The sequence below is a fragment of the Delphinapterus leucas genome, chromosome 7 (assembly GCF_059928025.1).
Source record: "Delphinapterus leucas isolate spDelLeu-1000000601 "Yukka" chromosome 7, BTC_Dleu_Yukka2, whole genome shotgun sequence".
NCBI classification, from domain to species: Eukaryota; Metazoa; Chordata; class Mammalia; order Artiodactyla; family Monodontidae; genus Delphinapterus; species Delphinapterus leucas.
The window spans coordinates 63,794,071-63,815,276 of record NC_143135.1 but is presented as its reverse complement, the minus strand read 5'-3'; the positions used below and the strand labels follow the sequence as shown (position 1 = coordinate 63,815,276).

The window sequence follows — 21,206 nt, the reverse complement described above, 5'->3', positions numbered from 1 at the left end:
AGATTCTTACACTATACTGAAGTGATATAATATTATTTGAAAATATTGACCAAATAAATTAAAAACGTTTATTATAAATGTTAAGACAGTCACTAAATTTTAAAAAGACATATAAATAATAAGTCAATAGTGATGACAGAATATAAAAAATACAAAAAAATTAATATAAATTTAAAATACATAAAAAATACCCCCAAAATCAAGGAGACAAAAAAAAAAAGAGGAGCAAAGAAAAAAATGGAACAAATATGAAACAACTAATAAGAAAGTAGATACAAACAGATATAAACTCAACCATATCAATAACTATATTAAATGTAAAGAGTCTAAATACACCAATTAAAAGACAGTGATTACCAAACTGGATACAAAAGTAAGAACCAACTATATGTGGTCTAAAAGAAACCAACCTTTAAACTGAGGTCACGGAAAGATTAAAGAAGGAAAATATACCATCAAATATAATCAAAAGTAGCTATATTAATAGTAGACATAGTAGACTTCAGAACAAGGAATATTACCAGGATAAAGAGGAACATTACAAAATGGAAAAAGGGTCAGTTCACCAAGAAGACACAGAAGAAATAAGGTTTGTTTGCCTGACCTTCTCTTAATTACATTCTTAGGAAGATGCAAAAAATTGATAAATTTTTCAGAAATCACATATGGCTTTGGAACAGGCGGTGTGAATATTTTTTATAATAGATTTTCTGACCCAGTTGCATTTTCCTTAGTTTAATTACCATTAGTTTATATTACCTAAGCAAATAAGTAGCAAAAATGTAAACAAACAAAAAAGCCTAGGCTCTCAGATATGCTGGATGGTGGAGAATAACCAACCTGGGCTAAAAATGTTGGCAATAATCCACATATAAATATTTAAGGGTTTATCTTAAGAGTAAATACAAACTCTATGACACAAGAAATGAAAAAGAATGTGAATATAAACATATTATCACCAATATTCTGCCCTATTAACTCTTGTATATATTCAAAGATATAAGTAATGCTTCCTAGTCAAACCATATTGAAAATGTTTTCAGTGTTAGTAATATTTCATAACAAGTGATTAATTAACTATAGTTTATAGTTTGCCACTCTTTCCTTTCCATTTCAAAATACTTTCTCCACATCTACCTTTTATAGGTAAACTTTATCATAAAATGAAACACAACCATCTTATCCAAAATAATTCCAGAATTCAGTTTTTCCCAGCATTTTCTTTTAACAACTGTGTGTGTGCACATGCACACATGCATGCACATGCATACAGGTCAACCTTAGTTAACACATTTTACCTTTAAATTTTGAATATCAATTTTAGATGTTTAATAAAATGTCAGTCATGTGATTTACATATTAGTGATTCCCATTAAACAAAAGGCCATTACTTCAAACTGCAGAGTGTTACGTCACAGATGATCCCTATATATGTGTTTAGGTAGGTGCTTATTATATATGTGTGGGTACATTTATAGGAACATGCAGAAAGAGGTGGAAGAATGTTAACTTTGTTTATTTGAGAGAGTACAGTAGAAAGAGTGAGTGAGTGGGAGATGGAAAATAAGTCATTGCTTATATCAGTTACAAGAGAAAGTCCTTACTCTTTCTATCAAAGGTTGATATCAGCTAGGAGGGTCTGAAAATGTTTAAATTAATAATCAGGTAGTAAAATTATTCAGAAAAAACAAATAGATACATCACTTTTGATGTTAGAAATATCAGGAAGTTCATATTTTCTCAGTGACTACATTGTTGAAGAAAAGAAAATGAGTTTTTGAAAATCTTTAACATTCTGTATAAATGCAAATATATCTACACTTTCAAGCTTTAAGAGAATATCTCCAGCCGCTATTCCCAACATAATGTGCATATTTGGGTGATGAGATATTTACGAATACTACAGAAAGAAGTATTAAAAAAAATGACAGGGCTTCCCTGGTGGCGCAGTGGTTGAGAGTCCGCCTGCCGATGCAGGGGACACGGGTTCGTGCCCCGGTCTGGGAAAGATCCCACATGCCGCGGCGCGGCTGGGCCCGTGAGCCATGACCACTGAGCCTGCGCGCCCGGAGCCTGTGCTCCGCAACGGGAGAGGCCGCAACAGTGAGAGGCCCGCGTACGGCAAAAACAAAAAAACAAAAAAAAACAAAAAACAGATGAGTTAAGGCCGTATCTCATTTTAACAATAGCCATGTTATTTATTTCCCACTTTTCTTTCCTCTTCTGAAAGCCTTACCTTGTATATGCTAACAAAAGAGCCCAGAAAAGCTCCGAGCTGGAAGTTTTCTTTATTGTAGAAGAGAGAAAATAGCCGGGATGGCTGTGTAAACAGATGCCTAAATGCAGAGGGAATCCGGAGGCAGCACTGGATCAAGTATCCCACGCTGAACATTCTGATAAAACCCTAGAGAAAATTGGGAGGAAATTCTGATTTACAACCAAATTTTGAAGACCGATAGATATAAATTTTATTGTTGCAGAATCAAAACGGAACTAAAAGTATTAAGACAAGTTTATATCGCAGCCATTTTCAAAATTAAGTCCTAAACCTCAAACAATTTTAAAACACTTGCCTTAAAAATAAGCGTGAAATCTTGCAGCAAACATACTTTCTATGATTTACAAAGGCTTAAAAAGTCTCCCAAGCACTGGCCAAGTCTATCTATGTACCAAACTTCTACTTCTTGACATTTTGTTGACATAACTGGGATTTATAATCCCTAAACCACAAATAGTTTTAGAAGCAAAAGCACTGCAATTCCAAAAAAAATAGTTAACAAAACCAAATGCTTTGGGAAATTTTAACAGAATATGCCTCTTAATCATTAGTTTGAGCAGAGATTCTTTTGACAGAAAATAATTGTATTATCTGTTTAGACCTTTGGTGTCAACTATTTAAACGATCAAGTTTAAAGAATTTTCCAGGAAAAGAAATAATTCTATCTAGGTTTTTACTTCTGTGCTCAATGTGTCAAGCTGAAACATCTCTAGGGAATGGCAGCTTTAAGGGTAAACTAAACAAAACCCGAGAAAGCAAATTTGCCACAAATCCACATTTGCTGTCAACATTTCTCCATATTACCTGCAACTATCTACAGTGTAAAAGGGAGGAAAGGATGACTAATGTTGGTCAATTTCATTTCACTCTTTAGGAAAATGAAGTTTGATGTCACTTAATGGTGAGAGACTGAAAAATTCCAGTCATCTCGAAACAAAATGTTATCAAAAAGAATAGTATTTTATACATGATTCAGCCAATACACTGTAATACTGATCTCCCATCGTCCTCCTCTTTCACCCCCACTGGAATGGAAAAACGTCTACATTCTTAGCAGTGTTTGCTGCTAAGTTTCAAAGTTCAGGTTTGTATCTTCGGTATGGCTGCCTTCTTTTTTAAAAAAAAAAAAATTGAGTTACTATGAAGAAACATTCATTAATTTACCTGAAACTACCTAATACCTGGTTAAAACATGAAAATTAAATGGTCCAAACAATTAGCATGAATTATCCTGCATTTGCTTAACTGAAACTGCCTAGTGTTTGTTTAATGCATGAGGTGGTCACACCTGTATCTTGTCACTGATAATATCATAATATTAACCTAAGGGTTCAAAGATCACACTCATGTTCAATCATTTCACACTATTTTCAAGAGATCTATTCATCCTTCCATCAATTCACCCTTTCACGTATTCAGGAAAGATTCAGTGAATGCCTCTCATGTGCCGATCATCACACTAGATGCTGGGGATAGAGTACTGAGGACACAAAGCTCTTGCCTTCATGGAGCTTCCATGCTCATTAGAGGAAGAGAAAATCAGTAAACAAATAAACATAAAGTAATTACAGATTACAATAAGTGTTGACAAGGAAGTAATCAGGGCACTGGGAAAGAAATTAACAGGGCATCCTATATTAGACTGAGTGGTAAGGGAAGGCTACTGAGGATGTGACGTTTAAATAGACACAAAAGAGAAGGAGCTGGCATGAGAAAAACATTTCGGGTAGCTTGGACAAAAAGCACAAAGCCAAAAAAGAGATTGGCAGGTATCAACAAAAAGTTCATGTGAATGGAGTATAGTGAGTTGGGGGGAATGTTAATTCATCTGAATATTCACTCAGGGGTATGATTTAACATGAGGTGTAACTGAGTGCATGGAATAATGAGGTGCACTGTCAAAATATTTTGCTATACTTGTGATATAAATTCCTCACCCACAAATCTCCAAATAATTCTACATTCATAGACATAATATTACAATGTACACATAAATTAGCAAGTTTATAGTACTGGTACACGCTTGAAAGAATGACTACATTTTTTCATAGCTCAGTAATTCTCACTAACTTTCTCGTATACTTTTTTTAAAATATCACCTCTCCTCTCCCCCAAATTTCTCAAATACCTCTAATTTAGTCAAAATGCTTTTCTTAGTTCCCCTCCTGAAGTTTCCCCCTGAACTAGAATTATGTCCAGTTGGAGGGAATAATAACCCTCTCTGGGAGCTTGTAGACTTTGAGGCAGCCGGCAACATTCTTTTTTTTTTTTTTTTTTTTTTTTGCCACTTTAAAAATGGGGCAGGAAATCAGATTTGGAAAGAGTGTGTCAGAAACTACTTCACAACTGAAAAAATACTCTACTGCTTTTACCCCTGGTTCTGTCTTTGAGTACTTTAAAGGTAAGTGTTGGCTTGGGTGCGTGCCACCAACAACACTCGGCCACAGGCATTCACATTCATAAGCACTAATGTGATACAGTCCCTCCCTTTCTAGAGGGACGGTCAGGAGGCTGTCTTTTGGGGTGCTGTACAACTCTGTTCTTCTCATCATCAATAAAGTGGGGATCAGATGTTGTAAGAAAGAACATAAATTTCTAAAGCATCAGGATTGTTAGAGCACCATCCAAAACTAGAGAACTTGTAGCAGATGGTGCCACCTGTGACAGACTAACTGCAATGAAAATTAACTTCCTTCTCAGAGTTGGTGGGATGGGGGATGGGGGGCGGTGGCAGGCATGGGATGGGGGATGGGGAGGGAGCACGGCCCTCGTACACTAATATATTAGGGAGTGGGGAATTTATGTCAGTGGGCATAACTAACTTTCTTAATGTAGAACAACTGTGGACATGCTCCAGTTACCGTCATGCCTGAAAAAATGTAACAGCTTTACAAGTCCAAAACCAAATGCCACTGTCCCAGATTGCGCAGTGTATGTGAGTGACTGCTGATCCCCTAGCACACAGCACAGTCCAGGGGCCTTGTTCTAAGATGTATTCTAATGAGGATACATTGCAAAGTACAAATTTTAATTTTAATTTGACTTTTTCTCTTTTTTGTTGTTGTTGCTTCACCTTCTACTTTGTAAGTTTTACATTTATTAAGTAAGCTAATGTAAAAATTATTTAACAAAGGATCTGGTAAGTGAATACTAAAAGCTAAATTGTTATCTATTTCTCACAAGTGTCTTATTCTTCAAGTCAAATGCAAAGAATGATAGCAATGATTGTCAACTTTTCCACTTACTTTGAAATTATGTTTTAATAAATAAGTTTTTTCTATACATATTCCCTGTGGTTATTAAAGTAGATTTTATATACTTACTTTAATGCAATAAGAGATGCAATTATCCTCATAGTGTTTGCAACATCTATGCCTTGGTCCATGCTTACATCTGAAATTAAACCAAAAAAACTAATATAATTAAAATGTGTGTGTATGTGTGCGTGTGCGTGTGTGTGTGTGTGTTAATCTGCTTAAAACTCTCTAACCAAAAAACGAGAAAACATTATCAACTCATTTCTAAATGTGTGCATCTTTTGATTTCTTAGGACATACAGAAGCAAAGATAACAGATTTTTTTTCCCTTTGCTGCTCACCATTTGACACACTGTATAAAATACGTGACTGCAGTCAAAATACTTGAATGTGGAACAGAGAAGCCATATTGGTAAATATTTGTGACTAAATATGAAAAATATGTATATGTTATCTCTACACTCTGCCAAATCTTTTGGAAGCTTTAAATCGTTTATTGTAGCGTATAATGGTCATAAATCATCCATGACGTCAGTACTTGAGCAAAAATCATAATGAGAATGTGCTCAGGTTACAGGAATTTATACTTAATTATATTTGAGAGAAAACATCTGGGAAAGAAACATGATATAGTATTAGAATTTAAATTCAGTTTTAAAATAAATATAGAAATAGAACATGCAGGAATTCAAAAGTAGGTTGTGATTTAACTGTAAACAACTTAGTCTTCCAGTGTTTAATAAACATTTCTGCTGGGAGGACTACTATTCAAGACACACTTATTTTAGTTATTTGGTATGTCTACTCCAGGACTATTTATTCACTCCAGGCGTAAAAAAGTAAGTAGAATATCTAATATGGGTTTAACTCTCCCCCTTTCTCTTTGAAGAGTTCAGTTCCAAAATAAGCAGTCTTTATAACTCTTTCAGAATACAATTAATTAATTATCTTCATGGTTGGAACACATTAACTCTTTCTTGTTTATGATAATAACTTGCAGAGTGATATCCTAGCTCTCTAATTCCATTTGCAAATTGATTATAAAGACCTTCTCCGAAATTCAATGCTGCACTGCAGCTGGAGTACACAGGCAGCTTTTCCTAGTCAAGGGTGACAGCAATAGTTCATTCCTTATGTCGTTAGAATGATATGACATATCTGGTCATGCGAAGTTGTTGAGTGATTAAAGCTAGGGGCCTGAAAAGGGGTGAATCAGAGAAGGACTGCCTTATGTAAACCATCACTCTTCATACTTCTAAGTGTCCTCTTCAAAGACATCTCTCAGCCATGGCTACCAGAACTAACACAGAAATTATTAAACTCTCTTTGCTAGTGAAGTTAAATTCTGTTATCAACTACGCTGTCATTTAATCTTTCCTAGTCTTTCATTAAAATGGCTTCCCAAGTGCTGGACTGCCTGTCTCCTATGTCATCTGCTCTGCTTCTATATTATCCTGCACCTGCTTTCATACCAATGGACCCACTGAGGCTACTCTGACAAGTTCTGCCATGGCCCGATCAGCTCTGATACCCAAGGCTTCATTCACCCCCGTCACACATTCTCTGCATTCCCCTATGATTCTTGTTGACATGATTCCCATTAACAGGATCCCCTACATCACACATTCTCTGCATTCCCCTATGATTCTTGTTGACATGATTCCCATTAACGGGATCCCCTACCACAATTATTACTGCCGTCTACCACCCCTTTCTTTCCTTTTACCTTCTTCTGTTGTGTACAGAAGAAGAGACAAAGTCTTTAAATTCAGGAAAAGTTTTGAGTACCTACTCTGTGCTCGTGTAAGTGAAGCAAACTCCTATGTTATTTCATTTAATGCACGCAACACTCCTTAGTAAAGTTAACTGATGAGGACTTTGGGATGTAGAGTGGTTAAATCACTTGTTCAAAGTCCCAAAGCCAGGAGGGGCAAAATGAGTCAAACACAGGTCTTCAGGTTTCTTAAAGGGCGTCAGCTTCCTGTAGTTGATCCCCTAACTTTCTATACTGCATTCTACACTCTCTAAAATAGCACTACAAGATTACTTTTATTGGCTGGTATTCTAACTTAAAAACTTTAAATTTATTTTCTAAAATATCTTAAATATTTGAAATGCAAATGAAGACTTATTTGTATGAAATAGACTTCTTTGTATAACATACAAATAAAGATTTCTTATTTTATTTCCAAAGCCCTAAAACTTTCCACTCTTGCAAAATATCCTTCACTTAAACTTTGCTCCTTATTGTATCTATATCTTCTTAAATCTCTCTTGGAATTTTTCTTTCTCCTTTCCACACTTGAAACATTCGATTAGCACATATTAATCTGTTTCCTGAAGTTCCCTATTCTAGCCCCCTGCAACTCTGCTTAGTTTGAAATAGAAAAGTATTTCGATTTCATGTAAAACTATTTTAAAGGCAGATAATGGTCTATAGTCCTGCTAGAAATAATAAACAACATTCACTTGCCATCGTGTGCCTTTTTATAAAACTCTATGCAGTTTCTGGTAAAAAAAAAAATTATTACCTGAAAAGAAAACAAAAATACCTTGGCATGGTACAAATGTTATATAAAATGGTGACAAAATGTGCTAAAATATCAAGATAAAGAACTCACACTGAATCCACAAGCTTCCTGACTAGAGCAATTATATTCGTTCCTCTTGGTTTTTCCTCATGTTTCTCAGTCTTTTGTTCTACTTTTGCATATGCCGCCTCTGGTGAATAAGAATGTGTGGGAATTTCTTCCTTCCCAACAATGAACCTAAAGAAAAGAGCACAATGAGAGGCATTTTTCCCCTTAAAAAAAGAAAATCAGTGAGAAAATAAACTGATTTTGTTTATATACAAATACACTGTGGACAGTACCTTATCATTTGAAATAATATTTTCCACAATTTATATAAAACTAGTCATCCTTTAAAAAATAGACTTTTGAAATCTGAATACTCAGAAAATGTTAATAGCTGTTTATTTAACAGCGCAGGCATCTTAAAATCAAATACAGCATAGCTCTTTGATGAAACACCCTTTTAACTTAGGTCACCGCTTTTTTAAGGTATTACACAACTTAAAAGTTTTTTCAAACAAAAAGGCAGATGAACTATTAACTTGGATCTACTAGTTAATGACAAAATTGCTATTATTTTCTCTAAAATGTACTAACAGTTACAATTGAATGCATTTCTCATTTTTTTACTCTAAATTTATATCTAACGTCACTTTGAGTCATAAAACAGCTGCAGTACAGTAGGTGGTCATCTATATGCACATGAGAAATAGAGGGAACTAAAGAATGAGAATCAGAAAGTGGTTAAGAGTCTGTGTGTCTTCCCCACATTATTAGAAAATCTTAAATTTGATGTTATTCTAATCTACTTACTTCTCTTTGGAAAAATCTAATATCCAGGAGAAGACACCATTCCTCTATCATCAAAACTGGACTATATTTTTCCAAAGACAATACAAAGAAAACATTACCAACCATTAGATATCACTCAATCAGTATCCTTTATCAGAGTTTTCATTTTTGCTGTTTTCACCTTCACTATAAGAGTCACTGCTCTTATAAAGAATAACTAAGCTTTCCTTAGCCAATTCTGCCTGCTGAACCTTCAGAAAATATCACAAAACATAGATAAAACAGGAGACCAATAACACTACACTAAAATTCTAGAACATGGGAACTCTGGCAAATTTAAATACTCATAAAAGAGAGAAAAATTGTTACTATCAACAAGTGCAACCCATCTCATTAGGACAAACTTGATAAAACATCTAGTTTACCAAATTGTAAGGGGCGTGCAATGAGATTGTTTGTCACCAGATGGCAGCTGTGCCTCCTTGGTAACTGCTGGTCCAAAAGAATTTGGTTCCTAATCGTGGGTGTGAATGGTGCTCTTTATAAACAAGGTAAAACTATGCTAGAACAGATACAATATCTCTCATACCTTTCCTAACACTGAAAGGAAAGTGTTGCTATTTTGGCCAGGACCTACCATTCAGATTAGAGCTCACTTCCTTGGAGAAGCTGCCCCTGCCCCAAGCTGGAGTGAGTGAGCCATCCTTCCTTTGTGCTCTCACAGCCCAGTGATCCCCCAGTACTGGAAGCACCTTTTTAGTAGTTTCCCTGCCCCACTAAACTGTGGGATCGGTGAGACTATAGATACCTTCTTTGTTATTATATCCCAGTGCCTGGCACATAATAAATATTTAGTTATTTATTATGTCGGGCACATAATAAATATTTAATTAATACCTAGCAAAGGAATATCGTAATAGTGAGCATTTTCTGAGCATTTACTACATGACAGGCACAGCACTGAGCCTTGGACAAAGATTAAATCATTTAACCCTCATAGCAAAACACTATGAAGTAGGTACCACACTTTCCATGACAGTTAACATGAAAAGGCATCTTGTCCACAGTCAAAAATATCAGTAATTATTTGAACCCAGAACTGTTTAACTCTAAGGCCTGGGGTCTTAGTCACCAAACTTTGTACATTATTAACTATGTTTTAAACTACGATGAATCAGCCTTAGTCTACCTTCAGATTCCTGCACTGGCTCTTCTCCCGTGGTTCTCTCCTTGACTCTTTCTATTCCCCTAACTTCCACTATTATCTTACAGAACTAGCAAGAGTGAATAACTATTTTTCCAGAATATTTTCCTGTAACACAGAGAAAATGTTAAGTGCAAAGAGTCCAAGTCAGCTCTTCATTATAAGTGGATTTGAAGAAAACATATGCAAATATCTGACACATTCTGAGTTTTGGCAAGGATTCTGGGAGTCTAAGGAAAGATGCAGGAACAATGGCATAGTTTTCTCTTTAGGAAAACCAACTTTTGATTTTGTTACCAACTTTAAGTTGAAACTTAATTTCAGTGAAACTTAATTCACTTAATTTAATTAATTAAACTTTAATTAATTTAATTAAGTTTAATTAATTAAACTTGATTTAAGTGAAACTTAATTCACTTAATCTGTGAATTACACAGAATCCTATGTAGCCAATGCAACAACAACAAAAAGCTATTTTCTAATAAGTTCCATGATCTTTTAATGAAAAATATGACATGAAGAAATTACTGCTGTGTGTTATGATTAGTTATCGTTACCAAAGAATTTCCACAACCAAAAATACTCTATTCAGTAATAGAGAAAGTTTAATTTCCTAATGTATGTGAAAACGTTTGGTGAAACATAAAATTCAACACTAATGCTAACCAACATCTCTACAGTATCGACCACGTGCCAATTACTGTGATAAGAGATGGGCTACGAGGTGAAAAGAAGACTCCAGTGACTCTAGTGAAGCCTATAATACAAAATGTGTTTGACAATGCATGAGTCCTGCCCTAACAAAGCCCGTAATCTGGTACCACACAATTAAGGGCTTCATTTTCCAGTAATTGTTCATGTGTAGCTTTGTCTTTCCAAGCTCCATAAACAGAGAGTTCTTGTAATCTTCTTTAATACCCCATACTGTAAGGCACATAATAGGCCCCCCAAATAGTGGCTGACTGACTGATTTTTAGGGGGAAAATTAACAAATTACTCTGTTAATGAAATGTCCACAAAGCCACTTTTGTGACTTTTAAAATTGCTTGCAACTTAAATAGTGGAGTCAATAAATATTTATTACAATTATGTACGATGATATTACTTTTTTAAAAAAACTTGTAAATTCTCTTAACATAAAGATAAATAAAATATGCAACTTACCTAAGTGCAGAGAATGTAAATCCTTTCAAACCATCTTTGCACCTAAAACAATAGAAATTTACAATGATAAAATAACTTGTTTTGAGATATAAAGTAGTAGTATTAAATAGCTATTAAATTTTTTCCTGAAAATGATTTTCTTTTAAAGGTGAAACTCTTTTAGGACGATGATCTGAGCAGCACAAATGGTCAAACAAACAACAAACAATGAACAAGCCATCTTACACAAAATGATTAAAATGATAATGCCTTCCCATGTCGTATTAACATAATTTAAGGCTCAATTCTCAGATTTGCAGGTTGAAGAGAGATTTAAAGTAAATCTTCTAAGGGATCCATGTGGACTTAAAATGAAGGCTGGGAATGGAGTATTCTTCATTCTAGCCAATCCCTGGGGGAGCAATTTGTTGCGAAGAGAAAGACCACATACACCTGCTGGGTATTATGTACAGGTCAATTCAAGGTCCTGACTTCTCCCTATTTATTAATTCAGTGGATGCAGAGCAATGTAGAGTTGGCAGGCACAAAAAGGCTTCAAGTTTAGTTAACAATTTTAACTTCTGAGTAAACCCAATCAGAACAGATAATGTAGCAAGAGGAATAGGGGGTGGAGGAGGAGAGCACAGAGAGAAGATTCCAAATATTATTGAGTGCTTACTATTGCTGGGCATTGTTTTGGCCCCTTTATATGTGTCGTCTCATTCAATTATACCACAACTCTTATGAATAGGTGTTTCTCTACTCCACAGCTGTGCAGAGGCCCCCAGATGTGGTAACTTCCCCGAGGTCACAAAATAAATAGTAGTCAGAATTCAGGAAAAACAAAAAAACGACTTCATCTGACTTAAAAGTTATGGTTTTCTCTTATACCTCCTCCTAAAACAGTGTATTCCTTTTAACTGGGGAAGACTCAAACTACATGGCAACTGGGGTAGGGGGGAGGGGGGGATTCTCACATCTGCAAAAAGTATTTAAACAAGATTTTAAAATGGGGGCGTTACTATCCTGGTCTTAATGGTCTGCTCTATAGGTATGATCAAGTTACTAGAGAATCTTTGGGTATCTAGTGTCAAAATTCCTTGGAGAAACTATAAAGATTGGTGATATAATGATGCTCTAACATATGTTAATATTAGACACTGGATATTCTCGGACAAAAAGTATAGCCTTAAATCTAACTGGACAATTCTTTCTGTATGCCTTTTATATGAAAGGTCACAAAGGAAATGAACAAAAATATAAGAAATCTATCTAAAAATTTTTAAATATACATTTTTATTGGAGGACGTATAGAATCTCAGGGAAAAACTTAATCCATGTGCACTGAGATGTTTTAAAGCACTTAAGAATTCAATTAAGCAACATAATCTACTTTGTGGTCATGTTAACAGTGAGAATGTAACCAGAGAATTTAGCTAACATACTATATAATTATCTACTCTGTATAGAATGAGGACAAAGGCAAAATAATTCATATGTTAAGCTTAAAGCGTGCATGGGAAAATTATAGCATTAAAATTCTTAAAGTTATCTGTTTCCATCTGAAGAAAGTGTTTCTCAGTAATTTAAAACCCATAACTGAGTAATTTCTAGATAGGTGGGGTGGTGAGGGGTTAGGCTGGGAGTCTATTGACTAGAAAACAGAAAGCAGATTGATTAAAAGATTATGTACAACTGGGAACAAATTTTGGCTCTGGTATGTTATTGTTAAAAGATAGCCATTTGTCTTTGTGCAATGCTGAATAGATAAAGGATTCTGACAACTTGGTCTGGTCATGATTGCATATTTGTGACCTTAAACAATAAATCTAACTGCAGACCAAACATCAAAAAGTAGCTTTCAAATATAAAAGGGCATCTACAAATGAATTTGCAATTTCATTATGATGGAAGTTTGGTTCTTTCAGCAGAACCCTGTGGGAAGCACTTCATATTGATAAAGTCTTAGCATGGATTCAAAAGGGGCTATTCTTCTTTCCATTCATGTGTATAAGGTCTGTTAATGTAATTGAGGGTCAGATGTCTATGTCAAAAGGACAAAAAAGTAATTATTCCCAGAAAAAGAATCTTTAAAATAGTAATACTGCCCTGCATTTTGACACCGAAAGTATTGTCTGAGCCCTAATCTAACTATGAAACACTATTGTAATCTGTGTTAAATGTAAAAAATATGATATAAACATAAAGATTTATACAAAACAGAGCCCATTAAAAGGTGCCTCACTATTTGATGGATTCCGTTATTATAATGTAAATCAAATCACATTCTCCATTCATGTATTAAGCCTCGCTGATTTATTCAACAAATATTGATGGAGTGCCTACTATGTGCAAGCACTGGTTTAGGTTCTAAGGATGTAACAGTGGACAATATAGAATCTCTGCTTGCATACCACTGACATTCTAGAAGGGGGAGAGATAGGATAAAAAAAAAAAAGTAAGTATGTCATGTGGTGATAACTGCTATGGAAAAAAGCAAAGCAGGACGAGGGGAGAAACAGTGATCAGGTTGGGCCTTTTGTTTGTTTGTTTTTAACATAGTGTAGTCAGGAAGGGCCTCTCTGAGAAGGTGGAATTTGGTAATTTGAACAGAAACCTTACTGAATTGAGGGAAGGGCATTTCAGTCTGAAGGAAGAGCAAGCACAAAGCCCTTGATAAGGAATCTGCATGGCACGTAAGGAGAGCAGCAAGTGCATTACTGCAGCTGGAGGGAAGCAGTGGTAGGAAATGAGGTCACAGTAATAGCTGTGGAGGGAGCCAGTGGTCTACAATTCCTGTAGGCCCTGTAGGCATGATAAGGACTTGGGAAGGTTCTCAGCAGAGAAGTGACAAGATCTGTCTTAAATTTTAAGATAATCACTTTGCTGGTTTGAAAACAGACTACAGGAGGGCAAGGTTAGAAGCAAAGAGGCTTATTAGGAGGAGAAATGACTGTGCCTGGACTAGATCACAGTGGCAGAGGTGGAGGGGAGTGGTAAGACTCTGAATGCATTTCGAAAGCAGAACTGGTGGAATTTCTTGATGGTTTGAATGTGGGGTACAAGTGAGAATTTACAAATTATTAAAATATTTTTGGTTTGAGCAAATGGAGGGATACAATATCCATTTATTAAAGTGAGAAAGACTACAAAAGAAACAGGTTTGAGGAGAAAAATCAAAGTTTTGTTTTAGATATGTTAAGCTTGAGATGCATGTGAGCTATAAATGGAAATATTAAGGAAGCAAGCAGCTGGCTATATAGATGTGGGTTCAAGGGAGACGTCTGATTCGTTTATAAGTAGTACTTAAATCCATGGGACTAGATACAATCATCTAGGAATTAAGTGTCAATAAAGAAAATAGTCAAGGACTGAGTATTTTTTATTCCATCATAACCTGTAATGCAGAAAATCTTTTCTATAAAAGAAAAAAAATAATTTCTCCTAATAAAGCCATTCTCTAATATAAAGTCTCATTTTAATTTTTGAGTGTACATAAAAATAATGCATTTAACTCATGTAGACATAAACTTTCCTATTAACGTCAGTCTATGCAAATGACATAAATAACTAGTATGACTCAATCCACAGTTACTGAATCTCTACATTTGCAACGTTCTGTGCTATGTATGATATAAAACAAAGCCAGGAGAGACAAAGAGGAAAAAGAATTTGCAGCATTATATCAAACAACTTAGCTGATAAGCAGCTAATCATAGAGAGTCAGGTTGGAATTACATATTATATACAAGAAAGTATAAAGAAGTTTAACATTATTATTAGAATAATACTCTTGGTCAATGCCAGTGGGAGAGAACCCAATAAGATAATTTTTTTTCAATTAGAAATATAAATGATAGTAAAATGAACAACTTTGCCCCAAAAGATTCTTTATCTCATTCTTAATTTCCATGAGATACTTCCACCTTTATCACAACATTGTACCAGCAGATGTCACTAGTAAGCCATTTTTGGAAAAATTTCTGGCTCTTTGATGTGGTTTCTATATCAAACATTTTGTTGCACATTTTCGTTTAAAAACAAATTCATAGGCATTCAAAATATGAATTTTGAATAAATTTTAGTTAAATTGCATTAAATTCCCCCAAGTAAATATCATAAATATGAGACTTTTAACGATAGGTGACATTCCTGTTCCTATTATTGCATATAGTTATAAAATCTCTAAGAACACCCTACCATTTGGCACCAACATAGAATTTGATGATGTAAATGTGCTGCTTTATTATATGCTTTCTAGTAACCTGAAAACTCTGAGAACTATTTTGACTCCTAAAATGTTTTTGTCTAGTCAGTTTTCATTTATTTGGTAAATATAACAGATATAAAAAATGTACTTTTATAAATCTTCTTTTACATATTTCTAAGGCAGTGCATGATGCTATGGAAAGACTCTTGATATGAACAATGAAACAGATACTAGTCATAACTTCCCTATCAACCTAGAGCAAATCACTTAATTTAAGGGCTTAATCTCACAGCCTCCTAAAAAAGAGCCTGGAAGTAAATGACCTCCATAACTGGCTCATTAAATGATTTCTAATTCTGAAATTTCATCACTTACTATAATTGTATTTAATGATACTATTATTATTTGAAATAATAATGGGAAATAAATGAATTATTCTAAATCACTCATAGATAATGATCACACTGATGTCAAGAATTTTTTTAAAAAATAGTAACATACAAACAAAACCCTGAATTTGTTTTGAGATTACTGGCTGCTACTAATATTATTTCATTTGCTTATTGCTTTATAAAACTTAGACATGGAACTTATTCCTGGCAAAGGTTCAAAGACAGCCTTTTTCTTTTTTTTTTTTTGAAATTAAAGCCTTTCCACTTTTATTGGCATTGATAAATAATATCAATCAATTCACTGACAATACGAGTCTTTGAAATACCTTTTGCTGGGCAGGGGAATAGGACTTATTCATCTAATTAGGCACATATCTCCATTTTAGAAATAAAATACTTTGCATATATTTTTCTTTGTAATTAAATCTAAAAAAACTGTAGAATTGGGGAAAATAGCCTTTATAACCCTTTAGAAAAAAATAACCTTCTCTTTTTTAACTTTAAAATTACAAAATGAACTACTGAGATGATATATACACTACAGAAATGCTGTTAAGTATTGATACAACAAGCAATTCTATAGATATAATCTCAATAATGATAAAAGATTACATTATTGCTATACGAAGCATCAATGCTAAAATATTATTATTAATGATAAAATATAAAATGCTGTTTAGTATATAGTATAGAAAGTTAGAGAAAGTGGTCAAAAGGATATACCCCAAACAGTTTTAGCAGGCTACCTATTGAAGTAGGATGGGTTAAAAGACATGAAGGAAGAATAGAACTTTTTACTCTCTATATTCATATATCATTTAAAATTTTTTACAAGTATACATTTAAATATTATTTGTGTAGTTTGTTTAATTAAAAACATCAATATCTGAACATTTAGGAACAGATTAAACAGTGTAAAAGTTATTCATCTCTATTTCACCAATACTATGTCAGAGAACATAAGACTCGGTCAACTTTACTAAAAATACTACTGTAAAACTTTTGCTAGAAGGCATAAAGTTACTAACTGAAACAAATGATATAGATAGAATTTTCTGAAACTATGATCCCAATGAACATGGATAACTATGTGACTACAATGACAAAAAAAGAAACACTGGTTAAGTATCAATGTCAGAGTTCTTTTGTCCTTTTTTTACTCATTGAATTGGTTAGAAGGAAACTCACATATTGGTTAAATATTACAGCATCTATCTTTATTCACTCTACAATCATTTATCAGGCACCTAACATACAGAAGACACTGTGCTGCAGATCATTTAAGTAATGCAAAGATAAATTATATACCATCTCTGATCATTAAAAAAGATATCTGCATAGTTATATATATGTTTGTCAAATAAATGAAAATAATCTTGGCTAAAAGTTCTGGCACACAATTTCCTGTATCAGTAGTGCTTTCTAAGAGCTTAATTACTTTATTTGTACTTTATGGGTTCAGCTTCAAATTTCCTTAGTCCTGCATTTTACATCATCTATCTCCTTAAAGTATTTGATTTGAGAAAAGTAGTATGGATCTTCTTCCACTTATGATGGAGATTATGTCCCAATAAATCCATCCCAAGTTGAAAATATCATTAAGTCGAAAATGCAGGGCTTCCCTGGTGGCTCAGTGGTTAAGAATCCGCCTGCCAATGCAGGGGACACGGGTTCGAGCCCTGGTCCAGGAAGATCCCACATGCCCTGAGCAACTAAGCCCATGCGCCGCAACTAAGCCCATGCGCCACAACTACTGAGCCTGAGCTCTAGAGCCCGCAAGCCACAACGACTAAGCCACATGCTGCAGCTACTGAAGCCCGTATGCCTAAAGCCCATGCTCCAAAACAAAGAGAATCCACTGCAGTGAGAAGCCCACACACCACAATGAAGAGTAGCCCCCGCTCGCCGCAACTAGAGAAAGCCTGCGTGCAGCAACGAAGACCCAATGCAGCCATAGATAGATAGATAGATAGGTAAATAAATTTTTTAAAAAAAGAAAATGTACTTAATACACTTAACAAACCAAACATCATAGCTGAGCTTAGCCTAGCCTACCTTAAACGTACTCAGAACACTTATATAGCCTACAGTTGGGGAAAATCATCTAACACAAAGCCCATTTTATAATAAAGTTTTGAATATCTCACATAATTTATTGAATATCATATGGAAAGTGAAATCCAAATGGTTGTACGGGTGCAGAATGGTAGTAAGTGTTGGTCGTTTACCCTTTTGATTTGTGTGGCTGACTGAGAGCTGCTGCCCAACATCACTAGGGAGGATCATAAGGAACACTGCTAGCTTAGGAAAAGATCAAAATTCAAAGTATGGTTTCTACCAAATACGCAATGCTTTGACACCATCGTAAAGTTGAAATATCCTAAGTTGAACCGTTGTAACTCAGTGACCACCTGCATATGCAAAAGCACAACTGAAGATGCTAAAAAAAATTGGCAAAAACAAAGACAAATTGGATTTCAAACAGTCGTGCACACTGACGATTCTTAAAATATTCTATTCTATTGATTATACCACAATCACCTAAGTCATTCAGTATCAAAAATAAAAGTTACATTATTATAATATGTGAACAAAATTATTTAAAACAAAATGCTTAGGGACTTCCCTGGTGGTGCAGTGGTTAAGACTCTGCACTCCCAATGCAGGGGGCCCAGGTTCGATCCCTGGTCAGAAACTAAATCCCACATGCATGCTGCAACTAAGAGTTCACATGTCACAACTAAGGAGGCTGCCTGACACAACTAAGGAGCCCATGTGCCACAACTAAGGAGCCTGTGAGCCGCATCTAAGGAGCCCACATGCTGCAACTAAGACCCAGCACAATGAAACAAATAAATTTTTTTTAAAAAGAAAATGCTTAAACTTCAAGCATATTGGAGGTATGAAAAGAATGATATAAGAACTTAATTATAAATAACAGTTACAGACGATAGCTGGATCTTCAAAATTTTGATTTGTCTAATTATGTAATTATCATTGGTACTAAAAACAAATACATTTGGAGTGCATACAACTGAAAAGTTTAATTTAAAAGTTAAAAAAAAAGAATGCCTATCTAAATGCCTTGAATTTGTGTTTCACAGTTGTCTTCATTATAAAGAAAACACATACCATTTTATATAGTTTTTTTTTTTTTTTTTTTTTTTTGTGGTACGCGGGCCTCTCACTGTTGTGGCCTCTCCCGTTGCGGAGCACAGGCTCCAGACGCACAGGCTCAGTGGCCATGGCTCACGGGCCCAGCCACTCTGCGGCATGTGGGATCTTCCCATACCGGGGCATGAACCCATGTCCCCTGCATCAGCAGGCGGACTCTCAACCACTGCGCCACCAGGGAAGACCCTATATAGTTTTTTTAAGTTAAATTTTTCTTATTTTGTTTTTAAAATCCCACATGAAAGAATAAATCACTTTTTCTAATCAATTTACCTAACCTGTTTTCAGGTGTAGAAGCTTACCTTAGTACTCAGCTATAATTTAGTAACTGAAACTTGATCAACAACTATAGATTTTGATTGACACCTATTTATCATAAGAATATCAGAAAAATTGACATGGAATTAATTTAAAGATTTAATTTTAGCTTTTTTTTATTTAAATCTTCAGTGTCCTAACCACATATGTACACTCCAACAAGTTAAATCAATCATTTCAATTTACTACTCAGAAGCTGTGATGTGCAATTAAAATACACTATATTGCTTACATACACACAACAGGTTTTTCCTCTTAAGTCTACTATTGTTTGAAGAATAAAACAGGCTCAGAGAATTCAGTTTCAACCCACATATGGCACTTAATATGAGAAAACAAAATAACTAATATTATGTTCCTACTTTAAGAAAGCTCATCTCATATACAAAAATCTGAAATTGGAACAGCAACAGATGAAGAAATTTGTGGAAGATTATTTTGTTTGCTTCATGAACACATCATATATCTTCCAAATAATTTTCAATTGGATTCCTTTAAATAGTGAATTTTCCCAGTATGTTAAAAATATTATTTTTGATTCTGGTAAATATTTTACAGTACATTTATTTCATACAGAATGGAACACTGGTGCTTAGCTTTGTGCTCAACCTAAGGAAAGCTGCTGAAGCAAGGCAGCAGTTATGGGTAATCAAGTGTGATTGTAAGTCCCCAGATGATTATTGTGTACATTTTTCCAGTATGTCCTAAATACAAATTGGAAACATTTGGATTCAAACTTACAGTAACAACTCCAATAGAATCAGATTTCTCCTTAAACTTGGAGAGGCTGGAACTGCTTTTGCTTTAAAATCCAAACTAAGGAAGGTCATGCTCCAAGCTGTCTTCAATTGCTAAGAAACCAAGAATCACCTTCAGACTGTTTCTAAAAGAAATGTTAATTAGGATGAATTTCCCTCTCAAAATGAACTGGTAATAGCAATGCTAGTCGAAATTTAAAATACTTGTAAAAAGAGCAGATTTTAGCTCCATTGGATCTAAACTGTTTGCAGTTCCAAAGGAACTGGCACGTTTATACTTGACAAATAAACAATAGGCAAAAACCAAATTTAAGATCAAAATGGTGTTTTATATAAATTCAAGAAAAAACTTAGCAATTTTCTTAAAATCATGGCATTGCTATGGACAAAAATTATTTACATTAAACAAAATTATAACCACAATACTGAACCAATCTATTTTTTAAAGACCTCACGATTGGCAAGTATTTTCATTTTTTCCCCTCCTATAATGGTTGGGAAAAGGATGAAAACAAATGTTTTCAATTATATAGAATCTTTGAATCAATATTATTTTCAAATGCACATTGGTATCTGTCATTAAAATAATATGGCAATTGGTTTTCATATTGAACAAAATGAGCAGCTATTTAGGCTATACTTTTTCATAAAGTTATGCTTATTTAATATCAAAGTTCAAATCTAAAATAAATAAAACATGCATCTCCGGATAATGGAGCAAAAACAGTATTTTGGATGCTCTTGGAAAGCTATAATTTTTTGATTAACTGAGGACTATAGAGTATCCTAACTTTAAAATAAAGATCTTCGGGCTTCCCTGGTGGCGCAGTGGTTGAGAGTCCACCTGCCGATGCAGGGGACACGGGTTTGTGCCCTGGTCCGGGAAGATCCCACATGCCACAGAGCAGCTAGGCCCGTGAGCCATGGCCACTGAGCCTGCGCGTCCGGAGCCTGTGCTCCGCAATGGGAGAGGCCACAACAGTGAGAGGCCCGCGTACCACAAAAATAAATCAATCAATAAATAAAAAATTTCATTTAAAAACTACAGTTTACTTCATTCATCTCAAAGATTATGAACTTAATTTGTGTTACGTATGACTGAAATTG

The 21,206-nt window shown here is 34.6% G+C and overlaps 1 protein-coding gene across 3 annotated transcripts in view; it reads right to left on the bottom strand.

Moving 5' to 3' along the window:
* The window catches only part of TMEM135 (transmembrane protein 135), a 256,453-nt gene that overhangs the window by 27,498 nt on the left and 207,749 nt on the right, over positions 1-21,206 (bottom strand). For all 3 annotated transcript variants that reach the window (XM_089915385.1, XM_089915384.1, XM_022594059.3), the window contains 4 exons: positions 11,269-11,310; positions 8,157-8,303; positions 5,602-5,671; positions 2,237-2,404 (listed from right to left, as the gene is read on the bottom strand). In XM_089915385.1, coding sequence (XP_089771511.1) covers positions 2,237-2,404; positions 5,602-5,671; positions 8,157-8,303; positions 11,269-11,310 — 427 coding nt within the window. The remainder of the gene's footprint in view (positions 1-2,236; positions 2,405-5,601; positions 5,672-8,156; positions 8,304-11,268; positions 11,311-21,206) is intronic.